Source organism: Trematomus bernacchii, unplaced genomic scaffold (assembly GCF_902827165.1).
Source record: "Trematomus bernacchii unplaced genomic scaffold, fTreBer1.1, whole genome shotgun sequence".
Taxonomy (NCBI): domain Eukaryota; kingdom Metazoa; phylum Chordata; class Actinopteri; order Perciformes; family Nototheniidae; genus Trematomus; species Trematomus bernacchii.
Genome location: NW_022987313.1, coordinates 10,242,792 through 10,262,277, shown reverse-complemented (window position 1 = coordinate 10,262,277; position 19,486 = coordinate 10,242,792). Strand labels below are relative to the sequence as shown.

General features: G+C 39.2%; 1 protein-coding gene across 1 annotated transcript; it reads right to left on the bottom strand.

Annotated features, from left to right (window-relative positions):
- Positions 1-10,809: 10,809 nt before the first annotated feature.
- Positions 10,810-17,254, bottom strand: LOC117478394 (adhesion G-protein coupled receptor G2). Its single transcript, XM_034125420.1, has 18 exons — positions 17,189-17,254; positions 17,012-17,097; positions 16,817-16,882; positions 16,677-16,727; positions 16,414-16,578; positions 16,092-16,115; positions 15,929-16,000; positions 15,222-15,813; positions 14,949-15,105; positions 14,717-14,848; positions 13,961-14,071; positions 13,830-13,869; positions 13,631-13,731; positions 13,436-13,557; positions 13,089-13,354; positions 12,465-12,555; positions 12,088-12,371; positions 10,810-11,984 (listed from the first exon to the last, which is right to left on the bottom strand). Exons 2-18 carry the CDS (start codon positions 17,094-17,096, stop codon positions 11,857-11,859), a joined length of 2,487 nt encoding a protein of 828 aa, XP_033981311.1. The 5' UTR covers position 17,097; positions 17,189-17,254; the 3' UTR covers positions 10,810-11,856.
- Between the last annotated feature and the right edge of the window lie 2,232 nt (positions 17,255-19,486).

Below are 19,486 nucleotides of genomic sequence, written 5' to 3'. Positions count from 1 at the left end.
AATATCGTTAACTGATCCTGGAGCTGTTTACTACAAATCTTGTATGGATATGATATGGTTGCTATCGTTGTTGTATAGCATGGCTCAGGTTAAACCCTTTCAAAATATGAACAGATGCATAGAGAGAATGAATGCCATACAAACGTTTTTTTAATTGACTAGTTTGGAAGTCAGTTATAACGGGAAAAGTACTTAAATGAACAAAATCGAAGATATAATGCAACCCTCAACAGAAATTACAAAAGAGCAAAATGAATCATGCGGTAGCCACTTCCTCTGAAAGACTTGGGTAGTCGTTTTTTCTGAAGCTAACTATGATTTGAAAGTTGTGCATGTGGAGAACCAATTGGTCAGGATGTACGTATCAGTAAATATAAACTGATAAAGAAAATGGTAACGTGAAATCGGAACGGTGCATACACTCAAGTACTTGCTGATACCTATCCAACATTTTAGGCTGTAACAAAGACTTTTCCAACCCTTTAGAACTCTTGATGTCTTGTTGTTTTGCATCAATGTTTGTTAAGTATAGCAAATCTTATCTTCTGATTAACAAGTAACTATTGTATCTATCTAGACTTTTTTTGGTGGTGTTGTGGTTGCTTACTAGTTCGTACATTGAGCAATACAGCTATACTACTCTCACGTTTCAATTAGAACACTTTTTTTTAAGATGACATCATAGCTACAAACTGGATGAATTAGATGACTCTACACAAATCTATTTTATGTCATTAAGTCTGGCTCTTTAAAATAAACGAGGGCTGACATCTAACTATTAAGTCTGGGAGGCCACCGCCAAGAACTCTTTTGACTTGCTAAATGCACATTGTGTAACATGTATCCCATAGCATTATTTCATAGAAATCACCACCCAGTTTCCAGGATTCATACCACTTTGACATGTTCTTAATTCCCAGCTGCACTGGAGTCCCTCTCACCTCAGACCGCGGTGCACCCTGTGGCCCCGGCCCATGTGGGAATATCTCGGAGCCATTGACCTGTTCCGCTCTTTGGCTGCAACAAGTAGTACAGGAATGCATACTCATGCATATGTATGTGTGCTGTGCAAGCAGACATAAGGATGCTTTCAAGCAGTCATCCCCATAGACACATGCTGTTTATGTAACAACAAGGTCTGCCAGCATATTTAAAACTCTTACATCATGGTACCTTCCCTTTCATGTATTGTCAGCCTGAGGGTCTCAGGAATTTCATGCTGGAGAAACAAAACTACATTTACAGCGATTTAATCTAACCCATGTTCTTTGGTTAGGTATTGGACATGTCCAAATGCTACACCCTGCTGGATTTGTGTCTATATATGGCCTGCTCTTTTGGTGCTACACTCATTTACGGGGGAATGTAAACACATAGCTGTTAGCAGACTAATAGCCATTGTTCGAGGAGAGCATTTCTAAACTGATATGGGCAAAGAGTATCTTGTGTTGATTATGTAGTGTGATATGGTAGTCCAGATTTAGCACCAGCAAGAAGTGACAGACTAAACATCATGTATGTAGCTTTCAGATGAATATATGCGTATTATTTTGATCTGGTTTTATCTGTTTCTTGAGCAGAAGAAGTGGAAGTATCTGTACAAAAGCTTTAAGAAGGTATATTTCAGATTACTGTATATTTGCAGAACAGAACACAAAATAGTTTAATCAGCAGGGCAAGGTTTTTTTTTTAAATAGTTTTTTTAAACACGTCCTGAAGACTTAAATCAAGTTGCGCTCTTCATTACTTTGAAACTATTTCACAGACTGACCGATGTTGGCCCTGTGTTTCAATGAAATGCATTTTGGTAACTCATTGACATTATTAATGGAGCTTTAGGGAAGATCTGCATTTAAGACAGATGTGAAGACTGATGCGTGTATTTTGTAAGAAATACCTAGATGGCCAAATACAGGGGTCATGTTATTCTCATGCAGTAAAGAAACAGACAACATAGATTTTGTTACGTGTAGGCCTAGGGATAACATTCTCAATGGCTTCCTTTGAGGCACGAGTCCCCCAATACCCAGGCTTCCCATGGAGGCAGACCCAGACACAAACAACCTTAAAGTTTGACCTTCTTACCCGGTCCCCCGCCATGCTTTGCTGCCCCTTTTCCTCCTTGTAGCACCCTCAACTGAAGGTGATACATTTCCAAATCCGACAGCGGGGGGTTGCCTCACAACCCAAATAGCTTAAGAAAGAACAGTCTCGGAGGAGTCCCTCACGCACAATGTATACCATATGCTCATTCAGAGGCCAAGAGGCATCCTATACCTCACATCTGGCATACTGTAGACCACCTATGCTAGCTGACATATTCCTCCTCAAACCATCAGAGCCTCTCAGTGGAAGCAAGCTGGCCTCGTCAGTGATCTCCTGCTTCTCTAATGTTTGTATTTGTTTCCCGAACTAAATACTCCTGGGGGTAGTAGGTATATCTAGCTAAGATCAGGGAAAAAGTACACTATAGAGTTACCTTTTCACTTACATGATCTCTTGTGAATGGCATTGCATCTATTATTCCTAAAATTGCTAAGGGATTTCCAAATAACCCCATGAGGTCTTTCCTTTGAATCATTTCCATGTGGAGTTTGCATGATCTCTCTGTGTGAGTTTGCCTCTTCGTGGGCTTTAGTCTCCTCCCTCAGTCCAAAGACATGCAACTGAGGTGACTTAATGACCCGAAAATCTGAAACGAAAATCTAAGTTCAGTTGAGAAAGTAGGTCTCCATGTTCATTTCCCGCGAAACTCTGCAGGGCGATGCGAAAATCGTCTTCAAGGACAAGTTTTGCGTTACCAGGCTATCTACTTTTGCTAGGACTCACCGTTTTACATCACATGGGTGGTGTGGAGGGGCTTGTGGGGGGTGCAGTTTGTCTGCCAATGCTGCCCACACTGCAAAGACACAGAGCTGGTTGACAGAACTATCCCTTTAGGGGGGTTGCTTTACTTTTGCAACCATCACTGATACATTCGCCTTGCACTATTTGATCAGTTTATTTGTCTTATTCTTCTATATCCTATATATATTCATGTTGCACCGTTGGAGGAGCCTGTGACTTAAGTTTTTCATTGCCATATCTACACTGTAGCTAATGTGCACATGACAATAAAGCCTTGAATCTCTTGTACCCCTCTTAAGAAATAGCTACTTGTTGTGGGGACAGAGGTTGCAAGGATGGGGACCCGTAGTGACAGCAAAGCCTGGGATTGGTCCGCTTTGGCTTCTTGGATTTTCTAAGTGTGCCCTGATGATTGTTGAGTGTGAAGAAAAAATATGAACCAGGTTGAAAAAGGCCCAGTTACTTTTTTACCTTTTGAAATTGGATATAACGGCAGAACAACTTGCAGCATAATTCAGAACTGTTTTAAAAGTTTTCCATTTGTCTTTTTTTTGAAAATGTATGTGGCAGATCCTTTGAGTCCTTAAGTCTGCTTTTCATGAAGGTTAACTGAGGACATGGTGTGTGTGTGTGAGACAGACAGATGTGACGGCTTGGACTTTACCATGCAACCACTGTGAGGTGCACTGAGGTCACCAGAGTGGTTTTGTAAGACTCTTGAAAAAGGTAAACAATATAACTTCGCTCTCACTTTTACACTCTCTGTCTAAAAGGAGAGGTTGGCTCTTCACCTCATTTTCTCCTCTCCTTTTGCTCCCTCGCTTTATTACCTCTGTCAGTCCTAATTTGGGTTGATGGGGCGGCTGTTGCATGACAAGACACATGTCTGGGCCCCTGCGTGAGAAGGCTGGCTGGCTCTTGCTGAGCTTGTTTTCTTTGCGTGACCATGTCCCTCCCTCTGTCACTCCCGGCGAGCCCCCCTTTGACCCTTCATGCCCTCGTTAGCTGGCATGTGGCTGGTTTATTTACTTTGGCCAGCCGCCCGTGTGAAAGGCACATTTTGACCACGCTCAGGGAGGGGTTATCTTCGAGCGGAGGTGTTGGTGTGTGTGGCGTGTTAAGATGAGCAGCACAAGAGCTCAGTGCTTTGCATGTGTGGCTGGGATATTTACATGTGTATGACATCCCTGCCTGGTTAAAGGGAAATATGCCCCAATGTAACTGCTTTTGAGGAATGACATGCACAGGCAGTTCACTCAGAGTTCAGCGCCCCGTTTGCCGTCCACACAGAGAGTGCCGGAGAATAGGGAGCAGGGGTATCGTGGCAGTGTGTGTTGTTCTCACTTGTTCCCATTGAAGTAATCCAACAAATGCTCACGCTAACATTCATGTCATGCGCATTCTCTCTCCTGCCAAATTCTCTCCATTGTCTTCTGTGTTGGTATACAAATATAGATAGAGGCAATGGGACAGGACTGACACGAATTTGCAAATAGGGTCATGTGAGGATATTGTGTTGAAAGGCTTCTCTCGCACTCGCTGATGCACCTGTGCAGATACAATGCACTCACACAGCACACTGTGATGATCCAGTGGCAACTAAAACGTGTGTAAATGTGAAACTTTAACTATGAAGCCACTTACACTTTTAAAAATGGGTCAGATTTAGTGCTGACATCGGGACGAGTATAATATCTACTTTAATTAAATATTTTCTCATGTAATTTGTCCTGTAAAGCCATATCAATTTAGAAATATTAAGGAATGAAGAATAATTAAAGTTATCACTCTTCATACTTCCAACCAGCCTACAACGGTGTTTTGTGCATCTTTTTAATAAAAACATTGTACATTTTTGTAAATACTTATTTACATTTATTTGTTGGACAATCCTGCAAAACCTACCATTTCATTTAACAGCAACATTTGAATATATTTGGCAATCTGCACATTACAGCTATGATGCGTAAGGTAATAAGGTAAGACTAAGCAAGATCACGGCTACACTTAATAAAGACATTTAAAAAAAACATTTATTGCAGAGCTACGAATCCATCACTTCAATTTCCACATTATCTTCTTTGTTCTGTTTCTGATTTTATGTAAAGCGTCTTTGAGCACCAGGAAAAGCGCTATCAAAATTAAATGTATTATTATTATTAGGGCTGTGCGATTATGGCAAAAATCATAATCACGATTATTTGGGTCAATAATTGATATCACGATTATTAAATACGATTATTCATTGACTTTGAAAAAATCCATTTATTGAACTTTAAAACAAATACAAATAATAATGTGAACAGTATCTTTTTAACTGTTGATTACCCTGAACGTATAATTCAACTGAAAAACCAATACAAAAATAAATGATACATTTAAATAAATAATATCAAAATAATAAATACCAATAAACAAGATCAACAAATATTTTGGAGCGCACTTCCCCAAGCTACTAAACATATATAAATATGATAAATATAAATAAATGAGACCAAAATTAATGAGATCAAATATGTTGCAGTGCACTGTCACAACCTAGCAAAGCTAAATAATTGTTTTTTTCGATTATGTTGTTTTTGTAATTGTGGCAGGCCAAAATCGTAATTGCGATTAAAATACGATTAATTGCACAGCCCTAATTATTATTATTTATTATTATTATCTTAGTTTCTGCTTTGCTCAACATGCATATAGGACCGACCACTCCTATATTGAGTGTTGCCATTGGACGTAAATCTTGGTATGCAAATCATTGATTATGGAAGGATCCTCTAAGATTGCCTCTTATTGGCCCAAAGTAGAAATCAAACAACTTCAGAGAGTTTAACTTATAAGTTAGCGCATAGAAGTGACAATAATTAAATAAATACAGAAGAAAAAAAAATCATAGCTCAACCTACCAGCGTCTAGACAAGATAATTGTATAGTTAAACAAAGGCATCTAATTTAGTTGGATGCAGGTTGAAGCTTAAAACCAAATAACTTGAAAATTAGATAATAGACAGGAAAGCATGAAACTTCAGCCGACGTCACTTCCCACTAATACTCTAAGTCAGAGATGACACGGTGAACAGCAGCAAGAAGAAGCCCATAAATCAGGCAGGATGTCGGGACAGCAGGATAACACCGCCCGACATAGTCACAAGTATGTTCCAGATTAACCCCTGCCACCACTTCAGTGGATACCTCTGCTTGGATGGAATCACTTGTAGCTGTCTGGCTCTGGGAGCTGGAAGTCATGCTTTAGCTGTAAACACAGACACTAGTCTGTAACGAGGAGGAAGGAGCCCACCGAGTCAAACCACTCTTTGGCCTCTTGAGTCCATAGAACTTATATTCCCGGCACAGGGTTGCAAAATTCTCACATGATGATTTTTTAAACATGTTATTTCTGACCGACTGCTGCATGGCAGGAATACAATCCCATTCGAAGAAGGATGTTCAGAAGATTTATATGCCCCGAAATGAACACTCATCAAATCTCAAGTGTGCGGTTTGTCCAATACAATTTTGTGAAAGAGCTAGACCACATATTGGGACAATACACACATTTCTTAGACGAGCCACATCCTTATGTTCTTAGACGGCCATAAATGAAAAACAAGAGTCATTAAAAAAACAGCTACGGAGAAGATGAAAAAACAATCTTCCTCTGATGCTCCAGGAAACAAACTTTTCTGGTGGTCCTTCACATTAAACTGCCACTAACCCAAATGCAAACTCACAGATACAAACAAGATCTGATTAGGACTGGCACGAGAGTGGATTCCCGTATGTGTCTCATCATGTGATTTTTGTTCATTTATTTGTGGAGAGGAATATATTCTCACACTTGGCTGTGTAGAGGAAAGCACTGTAGGGTGATTAAAGGCTCCCTAAGGAGTAGGAAAGAGGAAACAGACAGAGTTCATCATGCTTGGGCAATGGTATAACTTAAATGAAATCAGATTCCTGCGGTCTCAGAATGCACACATGCCGTAGACACGCACATATACATGAAACACACCCTTACACACACTGTGGGTTTGTCAGAAGAAAGGAAACAAGATTGTTTTCCCCAATAGTCTTATAATACAACTTTAAAAATAAAAGAATTATAATTTAATAGATGTAATAGATTTGTTGGCCTCTTTATGCCAACTGAAACCGGCTCTAAACAAAACATTTACATAGTCTTTCCGTACAAATGTCAATATATACATTTTTTACAATAGCTTGCAGAAACGGAACAACATTTATGATGAGTATTTGGCCACTGATGAGTGCAAGTCAATATTCAAATATGTTTTAGCTCTGCTTTGGTCTCCACCATTTTGTTAAAGAAATATCATACTCCTTAGCTTCCAAATCTGTTACTGCGCTCCCTAACTTGGCAATAGCTTTGCACATTTTGTGAGGCTGCTTCAGGAGGAAACAATATTGTTGACAACAGGTTCTTCTCATACACTGTTCTTATAACTACGTAAAGTAATGCACTGTAATTTGTGTCCTAGGACATTTGCATGTTTTCCATATAATTACCTACCGTGAAGTAATAAGAGTGAAGAAGTAGACATAGAGAATGGTCAGGTGGTTGGTGGGTTTTAAAAAAAGGATTTTGACCCGGTAGATCGCTGTTAAACTATAAATGATTTATTCTTCACATAACTTCTGTAGTTCTTCCATAGTTATTTCAACTAAACCTACTAAGTGGTTTGGTCGCCTAAACCTAACCAAGTTGTTTAGAAATAACCTTGAGTAAGATTTTCTACGAACCGTATTATAAGGATCCTTGAGTATGGTTCGATCCAAACAATAACTAAACAGTCATTTGCACACCGTAACATCCAAAACAATGAGGGTTTCTTTTGAGCAAATGGCAATCCGATTTAAGATTTCTTTTGGAAATGTTGGTTTGCTGAAATAACCAAAACATTATGAAATACCTATTTTAGTACTCCTCTTTGATAATAAATCTGACTGGATATATTAACTAGTTCACATCTGCAGCCACTAAAGAAAACGTATATATGCTGTTTACGGTGCTTCATACAAGATTTTGTGATTCTATAGCACTAAACCAGCAGGTGAATCAGTTCCTGTGGTAAACTCTTTATCGTTGTGGGAAAGCCTGCACCATTTCTGTGTAGCAAATACCACAACTTCACCAAGTGTGAATTTTAAAGGCCAAACGACAGCCAAGTCAATAGCAAGCAAACTAGGCGCAGTATGAGTGGATCCAGACAGATTTAGCTTCTTAACCATAAGCTTTCATGTCTCTAAAGTGTGAGACCAAACTGGTAGTTATGAGGTCTGTTAAAATCCTGCTTGAATGAGGAAATACTTCAGAGTGAAATTCTGGCAGCAGTGTCTTTTAAGAAGACGATTTACTGCATGTATATGTATATGTTGCATATAAATGAAATCCATTTGAGAGATTTATCACATGTGTTATCAATATTAGATGTTGCTGACAACTGCCTTTATTTATTCAGCCTGCTCTGAAAAGCTTTGCGGCAACTAGGATGTACAACTTTTCTCACTGCCACTGAAGGTTGCTTTGTTAGTGGTTTAATTCAAACAGTGTATGGTAACACATATCATAAATTCTCATCTTGTTTCTATTATTATTTGTCCTTTTTGACTGTCGAACTAAATTACCACAAAATTCTTTGCATTGTTGCGTGCAAAACATTTGCAATAAACGCCCATATTTGTCCATGCTGCACAATAGAGTGAGAAGTGTGATGATTTGATGGACAGATCTGAATGAGTGAGAGTTCTTTAGCTTCCTCCACATTTATTAGTCTGCTGAGTGAGCGATGAGTAGCCGCGAGGGTCAAGGGGGGAAAAAGAGAACCCCATTTCTTGACATGAAGAGGATCCAACCTTCCTGGGGCTTCACATGACGTGAGAAGGAGAGACAGACACCTCTAGGGAGGAGAAGCTTGAAATCCAGAGGTCAAGTTTTCAATCTGAAGGAGCCCTCAGTCACCTCACCCTCCCTTCCACTTCTCTCCTTCCGTGACCCCTCCACTCTCACCCATCCTGATGAAAGATGTTGATGAAAATGAAAGACAGAGCCAGAGACTTCCAGGACCCAGGCGAGACAGTTCATCTCAGTCAAGTGGCGTGTATTCAGCCATCTGGACGCCCCTCCCGAGTTGTGAGGCGGCGTGTTGTTTTGAGAGTTTCAAGTCACGGTCGGTAACCTGAATGCACCTTGGATTTTTTTTCTCTTGCCGTTTTCCTGTAGGAAGAGGCCTCATTTCGTGCTCCTTGCAAAAGTAACACATTTTCTCTGACATGCTGCAACCGCCCATCATAAATCTACACACTTTACTATGGGCCCTCAAATCTATCAGCCTGAGTGCTTTGAGTCTGGGGGCCACATAATAGTGACATGCAAGGAGGCGAGTTGGGGGGGGGGGGGGGGGTGCACTCAGTCACGCAAGCGCTGCCCCGCTCCTGGACCTCGGCCTGATTTTACTGCAGCCAGCAGGGAAACCAGACGCTACAAAGGCCCCGGGTCCACCTCAACTTCACGAGCAAAGTTACAAGGAAATAAATCATTTTGGGGATTTATGAAAAAGGAGAAGAACGGAGAGGGGGTGCAAGGAAGTGGGCTGCCTTGACCCAAAGAAAACAGCAAAACAGGGGTGCAAATACCTTGAGAAAGAAAGCAAGAAAGGTCAGATTTTATCTTCATGGTAACTTCCAGTTGATAAAAGCCAGTTATATAAGTGTACATTTTCATTAAGTTAAATAAATGATAAATTTAGTTAGTTATATTTGACTAATCATATTTCCTCCAGACACGCAAGCTTCCAGGAACAAGACCTCAAAGCTTTATAGGTCATTGGAGATCGGCAATTTGTTTTTTACAGGGCAGGATTCAGTCCAGACATTTAATAAAATACACGCAAAGCCATGTCTCTTTTCCTGCACCTGAAGTACGCCAATCATAAAACCAAAGCTATTCACACGTTGGCCGTGATTAGGAACAGTGTTATTATTATTGTTCCTGTTCTACTAAAGACTAACGATCTCCAAGCAATGGAAACTGAAGCTAGACGTGGTGGAAATGTTTCACTTTTCCAAGAATCATTTCCTCGCTCGGGCTGAATTTATGCATCTTTCCAAAGAGCATACCGCAAAATCCACCTGTGATTTCTCTCTCTTTTCTTTTTGGAGTATCACATGGTGTATTTTGCCATTGAGCTGTCTTACAAAATATGAGGATGCATGAGAATGTGTTGGTGCTTCTCCAAACCACTTCTGTACACGTGCTTTTAAGAACGAGCAATTAAAAGTGCGTTCTTAGTTTCCCTCCACTAAAAGAGACATCGACATGTGTTAAAATGTTACTCTAGCCGCCACATTTTCACTCATTTTTACTGTTAACAGACAGTTTTATAGGATAGCGTGAAAACTGAACATTCTTCACTCATCTCATTTCTAAATAATGAAGCCAAAATGTTCCCAGAAGCCTCGACACAAGGGGCTTCTGTTAATACAGACATGTTTTTAGGAAAGCAAAAACAATATGTCAAGTCATAATCTCAGTGTGGGAAACAGATTTTGGATTTTGTAAATTGACGAATTAAAAGCTGTGCTGTCGATAATTGGTTCAAATAAATCTTAATGTTGGCAAATAAATCTAAATATCTAGCTCTTGAAATTGACATATGTTTTCTGCAGTGAGCTTCACCATCAGTGATCTCAGTTACCAGAGGAAGACTCTTCTATGGGGCACCTATAGCAAACACAGGTACATCACAGAAGCCCGCTGTGTTCTGCATGAAAGGCCTTTTTGGGGGCAACACAGATCAGACGTGTATGGCAGTAATTACCCCAGTTTCTGGCTGGCACGCTGCGGTCATTTAGAAGATTAATCGGTCATGGACAAATAAACAGAGTTTGCTCTCTGAATGTAACTCACCAACCTTACAGTTCTGCATATTAAAGACTACCCTGGTGTCCCATTAAGATACCTTTAACTTTATTTCACTTTATTTCTCCATACAATGTCAGTTTCATTCATAAAAGCATTTCAATATTTTTCTGAAGGGCTGCATCCGCCACATTCCATTAAATATATACAAAAAAGTAATAGCAAAGAAAAGAGACATCTGTATATCTATATTGAATAACATTATATAACATGATTCATATTTTACAATTGAATGGCTATGAACTATGAAATGAAAATGTAAGATCTTTATCACATCAAGTATAGCCTTTTTAGGCAAAACATAGATTAATATAAAAGTACATAATTCCCAATCACTCTTATTCATTAAATAATTGCAGTTTGCATAGATACACTTAACTTATTAAAATGGTATAAACGCAAGTTAACTACAGCCATATTTCAGGGAATAGTTTCAACATAGTAGCGTGCCCTCAGGCCTCTTATCACTATAGGTAGCCATGAGCTCATTTCTTGTTAGCCAGTTAAGGCTCCCCGCACAGTGGATACTGCTCTCTGTAGGCACAAGGTAATTATCTGCAGGCACGCAAAGCGCTAGCAGGCTAGCTCGGCCCCCAACAGTGTGTGAGAGGCAACAGAGTGTGAGAGGCAACACTTCACTTCCGCTTCATTTTCTCTGCGTTTTGCCCATCTTTGCTCCATATGAAAACCCCATCAGTCATGCTTTTCTTTTTATTTGCACTCTGCATTCCAGTGTATACATCTTTGATTTAGGAAATATATTCTGAGTGAATCACAAGCTTTACTGCATGTTTCACAGTGAGTAAGACAGGGCTTCTTATGAGTCACCCGCCTAAATGATTTCCAGGAGATTACTCCATGTCCTGTGACAGTGCTTGACTCATTTTCTTAAAGGAAGGTAATCCAGATTAGCTGGGAAGTCAGGGATACCAAAATGTTTAAATGCCAATTTACCAGAACCCCATTCGACAGAGGCTCTGCTTGACTATACCAAATAAAATGCTGCCCTCTTGTGTCAAAATAAGCTCAGGCCCAAAACACTTTCTGTCCCCACTTGAAAAGCATATGTGTTATCAATGAGGAGGCTTAACAACTGTGTTTGATGTAGCTGTGCTTCTCATGGTGTTTGTTGAAGACATGGAGCTTCTGTCTTCTCCAACAATCTTACTGGACTTGAAATAGTAGATGGCAAGGAAGAAACCTGCAAAAACAAACGTAGAGGGGTTACAATCATTGGAAATATGTACTTAAAGAAAAGTAGAAAGTTTGTAGTTCAAATGGCTTTGTGATATTTAGGAGTCTACCTTGAAAGGAGTTGAGGATGGTGAAGATATAGTAGGAGGCCGTGAGCATAGGTCCGTAGCTGAAGAAAGCAAAAGCCCAGGTGATGCCAAACAGGAGGAACAGGCCTAGGATGGAGAAGAAGTTGGTCCTGATGGAGCTGCTGTCCTTGGGTTTCTTCTCTGCCGGTTTAAGAAGAACAATCTGCCGCAGAGTAGCGATGAACATGACAGAGGTGAAGAGGAACACTATAGCGTAGTACCCAATGTTCACCCCCTGGTGGATCACAGCATTTGGGATCCAGCACCTGTAAGTCAGGAGAAATGATGCACTAGTGAGTGAACCAAATCTCTCTTTCTGAATAAGAAATGATCCTTGGCCGTCAGTAAGAGCTCCTTACATTTTTGCTGAATTCCCATCATCGGTGTAAATGGCGATGAAATCGTATTGACTTGAGGCGACAAGAGCTAACACCACTACAGCTGGGGTGACTTAAGAGAAAGTGTACATCGTGTTATTATGCTTATGTTAAAGGAATACTTCACCCACAACATGATGATATTACTTTGAATTTTTGAAGAAAACCTTTTTTTTCAACAGTGATCCAAGAATCCAAAAACAGAACAAAGTCTTAATGGATTTAAGTAAACGGGCCCGTCTTTAACAACAGCAAAACTATATCAAAACATTGGTTTAAAACCTTTAACTGAAGTGCATATAATCCATCTCTAATTTATCCAGTTTTATGCTCACTTCTTTACAAACATATGCATTTTCACTGATCCCTACTAGGTTAAACACTTCCGCATAAACAGGAAGTGTACAACAACTCCAATTGCGCAGGAGTGCTACTTTTCCAAGTGTGTTGCATATTTCTTCGACTTCTCTCTGTGTATTTATTGTATAGGCGAGCCAGAGAATAGCAGGCAACATTGGGTAAGTAATTGGTATTTAAATAGCTATATTGTGGGTGAGATATTCCTTTAAGCACATATAATTGTAATGCCTGGTTCGGTGTTCTTACCCCATCCCGCGGCGCTTATCTTCCTCATGTAATGTTTGACGTCAGTGGGAAGCTTCCACAGAATGAAGTATAGGTGAAGAGCTTGCATGAAAAACCAGGTAAAGGTGGCCAACATAGTGTAGTGCATAACTGCTGCGATTGTTACGCATGCGGCAAAGTTTCCCATGGCTGCAATACTCTCATTTACCAGGAAGGACAAGTTCAGGGTGATCAAAGCCACAAAGAGGTTTATGAGAATCTGTGTTGCTTGGCTTGCTTTCCCTTTCCTGTGGAAGGAGAAAGTTCTATGTCAGGAAAAGCCTTTAATATAATGATGAAAAATGTAAAATTCCCCTGTGGTTCTTTACCTGATTAGACAATGCATGAAGAGAGCGAGTGTCAAGAAAACTATGGACAGGCCACAGCCGATTGAAGTGATGGTGGTCAGAGACTTAAAATCTGTAGAGCTGATGTTCGTAGGTGCAGGTGACTGATTCAGAGAAAGACGTGTTACGTTTTTGTGAAATAATGGAAATGGAATTACTTGTAATACGTTAATTTACCATTAGTATTGCGAAGAAGGTTAGATGAGAGCACTGGCACATGATGGTGCCCTTATTCTCCTTTGTCTTACAGCCATCTGGGGTCCAGTGCACTTTTTTTCCTACAAAAAGGCAAAAGAAGCAACTGTACTTAAAGTCGTGTGACAGAAACGTGTCATTTGGTACATTTTTAAGTAGCAAAAGAATATTTTTGCATTACCTTTTCCATCCCATGACCTACAAGATCCAATTCTTCCAGTCTGTATTCAAATACAAAAATAAACCTCAGTAAAGTCATTCTTTTATTACGTACTGATTAATTTATTAGTGGCTCAATCATCTTTTTTTTACCATGTTCACACCAGTGTACTGAATGTCTATGCTGTGTGAGAGATTGGATATTTCTGTTCCCATTTCAATTCCCAGCGCCTCATTGTTGAGATAAGTGCTGTTGGGGTTGTCCTGTTGGAAATAGCAATCATAGTCATGACAGGCAAAGAAAAAAACATGTTCTGGTTTAAATGGAGTGGTGGAGAAGGTATTTTGATTATTTACGTAAGTAAAAGTACTGAAACCACACTGTAAAAACACTCAATTTCAAGTGAAAGTATACTGCATCAAGAGTCGTACTTAAGTAAAAGTATACGATTAGGAAAGTATTAGGAGAATAAATACTCAGAAAATAGCAAAGCATCAAATGTTTAAATTTAAGAAGCTGGAACCGTGACTGATTTTAGAACAAAGAACAAGCAAACCAATTTGTGGTTTTAGCTGCTTAAATATAATGTTTGATGGTTTAATCTACCAAATAATTACATTTTAAACGTTTTGTCTTACTATTGTGTGTCAAAATCTGAATTTATAAAGTAACTTGTAAATATAATATAGTTATTTGTAAAAGTAAAAAATAGCTTCCAAAATGTGGTAGAGTAGAAGTATAAAGTAGTATATAATGAAAGTACCTCAAATGTGTACTTAAGTACAATACTTGAGCAAGTGTACTTAGTTACTTTCCACCACTGTTTAAATGTAATTATGTTATCATTATGTGTATATCAGAGTTTTCAGAAATGGTTGATAAATTAAAGTCATTTTTGTGATCTTTACCTCAAACATTCCTGGAAACAGTAGAACCGCGGCGAAAAGAGAATTTCCTTTCACTGCCATGGCACTCGCCTCTGCGGGGATTTGCACGGACCGAGAGAAGCCTTTCCCCGAATCGTTGTTATTCTTAAGCATCTACAGAAAACACAAACATTTTTTACCACGTCTTGGTTATCATAAAACAAGATTGTTTACAATGTTGTGTTTGACTCTCTTATCGTGACAAACAGCATACGTGCATATCTCCACTTGCTGAAACGCCAAAGTTGAGTTCGGTTTGGTTTTCTTTGGGTAGCCTGGCGATCACTCCGGTAATGTTGCCCATTCGGATGGATGCTATGCTGGAGTTGCCCATGTTATCCACCAGGGAGGAGAGATTATTCATGACATTTCTGGAATGAGAAAAACACACAGGTTATTTCTTCTTGCTAGCAAACTCTGATCACCATCACAACTTCTAGCACACCAAAATGTAGAAGTTGTTGCCATCAATACTTTCAATACTTACGCTGCAGTTTCCGGGCTGTTGTTTGGAGGGGCAGGCAGAATCATAGAAGTGTCTGTCTGGATAATTGGCTCGGTAGTAGAAACGCTTGGCTTGGTAGTAGAAACGCTTGGCTCGGTAGTAGAAACGCTTGGCTTGGTAGTAGAAACGGTTGGCTCGGTAGTAGAAACGCTTGGATCGGTAGTAGAAACGCTTGGCTTGGTAGTAGAAACGCTTGGCTTGGTAGTAGAAACGCTTGGCTTGGTAGTAGAAACGCTTGGCTCGGTAGTAGAAACGCTTGGCTCGGTAGTAGAAACGCTTGGCTCGGTAGTAGAAACGCGTGGCTCGGTAGTAGAAACGCTTGGCTCGGTAGTAGAAACGCTTGGCTCGGTAGTAGAAACGCTTGGCTCGGTAGTAGAAACGCTTGGCTCGGTAGTAGAAACGCTTGGCTCGGTAGTAGAAACGCTTGGCTTGGTAGTAGAAACGCTTGGCTTGGTAGTAGAAACGCTTGGCTTGGCAGTAGAAGTTTGTGGACTTTCATCTTGCTTACATAACTTACAATAGATTATATTTGTATCAACCACTGTGATCTTGTACTCGTCTGTTTCTGCTGCACCTGCATATCAAAACACACACAAGTTCATTCTCAAAACAGGAACATCCGATTTTCACTACCATCTCTCAGTTTAGTACTTTAGATTTTAAATAATAAAGAACAAAAATAACAATACCTTTGCAAACTTTTCCATCACATGATGACACATTTCCAGAGAAGTTGTGTTTTCTCAAATGAATATCTTCCCCTTAAACATATTAAAACATTACATTGTTATACACGTGCCTTGTGAAGAGTGCTGAATTGAAAGTAATAGCTGTGGTAATATGTGCTTTTACCTGTTCCCAAGCACTTGTGAATGTCTAAAAGGAAACATGCAACAGAAGAAAGCTTGTTAAGAGAAGAAACATCCATTGTGTGACTTTTATTAAAGAACGTGTTGACCAACAGGGGGCGACCTCTTTCTGTATTTGTGTGCACATACTCTATAGACTATATGTAATGTTTAACAAAGGCACTTTCTGTATGTGCAGCATTTACTTAAAATAATGCCAGATGCTACTTTTTATATTACATAAGTATCTCTTGATTATACAATGAAGAGTAAGGTAGAGAGGCTAAATAATTCACATTCTGTAGGAAGGAGGTTTTCAGAAATACCTAAATATGTGATGTTGGTCTCCGGCGGCATACATGTATAGTTATGATTTACAGTTATCACAACAATATCTTGGTTGGAAAAAATGTCTTCATTCAGAACCAGGCTGTAGTTTCCTCGTGTGCCAGTTATGTTAAAGGTGCAGTTGAAGTCTTCTACACAACAATCTAAAAAGATAATACACACACATGTTTACCGAATGACCAAGAGAAACAGTGGTTTTGTCCAGTGGACTCAAGTCAGGCTGAAAGTAAGGGAACTGTACCTGGATCCTCTCCTCGGTGCATTCGGAAACATAATTTCAGCTCACCAACCTCTGAAAAATGATGTGAAACCACATTTTACTTTAAGTTTCTTTAACCCTTTTAGTTGCAAACATTTATATTTCAACAATGCTATGCTTACCAGATGGGATTTGTTCGTCTACCGTTTTGAAACTAACAAACAGGGTATTTTGGAGACTGCAAGGTTCTTTATTGTTTGTAAAAAAAAAAATACAATATGACAAATATGATAAACATTAATCCATACAACAGAGGATCAAAAGTGTCCAGAAATATATACAAAAAAATTCAGTTAACTTTCATTAAACGTACTCACCTGGGCTGACGCTGTTCTTGATGTATAACCCATAGAGCAGGACTGCTACAAACATCCAGCGGTGCTTAACATCCAGTGGTAACATCCTGAGGAGTAATAAAGTATATTATTATGGATTATGTTATCTGAACATTACCTTAAGATATCCTAAGTGCACATCAGAGTAACTTCCATTACCTGCGAGGCTGTTTCCTGCATTGCCACTACATTACATGTACCTGAACGTTATAGCACTGTTGTTCTGCCTCTTGATTTACCTTGCAAATACAGGGCGGGTTGAAAATGTGTCTGTTCTTTTCAGTTAACAGCTGGCAGCCTGCCACATTTAGCTGTGGACTGAAATTAAACAAAGTCACTGTTGGTTGATGAAACCACCAGCAGCACATTCGCCTAATGTTTTTCCCGTGTAACGATCTATTACTTCGCCATTACATGTGGAGGAGCTGATGAAGGAGACTCATCTATTTGAGTTCAGGACTACAACTACTAAAAAACACTAAATAAATACAATATTATAAGGGCAGTGGTGGAAGAAGTACTCAGATACCATTTAAAAGATGCTCTGTTATAGTAAAAGCCTTGCATTCATTCTTACTTAATTAAAGTCAATTCAAATATACTTAAAGTAACAAAAGTAAAAGTACTCGTTATGGTCCATTTCAGAATCAAATATATGAATCGACTGGATTAGGAGTGTTGATGCATTCATATTTATTTTTTTCAAATTTGAATGACTTGGTATGGATTCTTGATATCTTCAACTAAAATGAAATGTTAATTGATTTATCATTTATTTTATCTCATAATGTGAATCTATAAATTGACCAGTAACTAAAGCTGCCAAATTGTGAATGAATCTATAATATACCTAAAATACTCAGGTGAAGTACAGGTACCTTAAATGTACAGTACTTGAGTAAATGTACTTTATTACATTCCACCAGCTGGTTAACTAAACATAAAGACTGGAAACAGCAACACTGGTTCTGTCTAAAAGTAAATGATCTTGTTTCAAACTCTTGTAAAGACGCCTTATCTGGTTCAACCAATAATACAAGACAGAGCACAAAAGCTGCGGTGTAGTTGTTGGCAATAAACATCATAAATGAAGGGCCCTGCCAACAGAGCAACATTAAATATACTTTATACAAAAAGAAATAGGAAGTCAAATAGTTCCAATGCGAGTGATTCGATGGTACAAGTGTAATTTACTTTATTGATCCCAAATTGGGAAATGTTTGCGTTGCAGCATCATAAAAAACAAATCAACAATCAATCATCAACAATACTTGAAATTAAACATCTCAAAATAGAATTAAAACAGCATTAAAAAGTAGGGGAAAAAACAGTAAACTGTGAAGATAAAAAATCTATAAACTCTGACAACAAAACCCTATTGAAGTGCTTCAGACAGAATATAAAGCAAGATATTATTTACATTAGGTGTGTTGAATGAAATATAAATGTGAAATGTACAGTGTGTCGAGTTATCCAAAGAGAAGCTATCAGTGAGTTCTCTGCCAGCCAGAGGTGATTTGTTGTACAGAGTTATTGCAGTAGGCAGGAATGTTTGAATTTAAAAATAGAATTAGTTCAAGCACAGTTTTGGAATGCAAATTGTGTTTGATGTCTACCTGAAGCGTAATGGAAAAGTCGCATGCATGTTAAAAGATAAACTCGTATACTGTAGCCTTATATGCAAATGGGATAAACAAATGACTCTCACAGCCGGCCAGTTGCCCAGGCAGCAAGGAAATGAGATAGGTATTTGATAACATAAATGTTTGCATTTTGTGCTGGTAGGAAGTGGGAGGATCTTTCCACAACAAAAGTGCCTCATTTGTGTTCTTGGTTTATCGGGTAAATAACCTGAGCTGGGCCAGGAGGAATGAGGTGTAAATGAGGGGTAAATAACCTGAGCTGGGCCAGGAGGAATGAGGTGTAAATGAGGGGTAAATAACCTGAGCTGGGCCAGGAGGAATGAGGTGTTCTGCATTTTTATTTCGGAAAATGTGTTGATGCTGCCCCCTGGTGAAATATGGGATACTAATACTCCTGGTATGTTTCTTGACACCATTCAGCACAGTATGTAATACAACTAGCTCTTTTTATTTTGGACAATCTCTGGCTCAATAGCCATGAACAAACAGCACTATAGATATATAACAAAAAACTGGACTGTAACGGACCATAAATTGAAGGATGACAGAGCCTTTAGGGGAACAACTGGAGCTGCTCTGTGGTCGTTAACAGGTTGATAATGCCATTACAGCCAGCCTGCTAGCCTGCTGAGGCAATTACAGCCCCATCAGCAGCACTAAACACATTTAAGACCCAATGGCCGTCTGGATGGACCTGCTTGGATTTATTGATGGAGTTTTTATTGACAGTTTGGAGTTAACACAAGGTATTGAACCATGTGGTCAGTCTGGTGATGTCATTGTTATCCTCATTAATGGCTTTAGTTGGTTGTTA

Coding starts and splice junctions, on each gene's coding strand:
- LOC117478394 (XM_034125420.1), bottom strand. CDS start 17,096: ATGTTACCACTGGATGTTAAGCACCGCTGGATGTTTGTAGCAGTCCTG. Junction 16,579..16,676: donor GCACCGAGGAGAGGATCCAG/GTACAGTTCCCT, acceptor TTATCTTTTTAG/ATTGTTGTGTAGAAGACTTC. Junction 13,355..13,435: donor TTCATGCATTGTCTAATCAG/GTAAAGAACCAC, acceptor CTCCTTCCACAG/GAAAGGGAAAGCAAGCCAAG.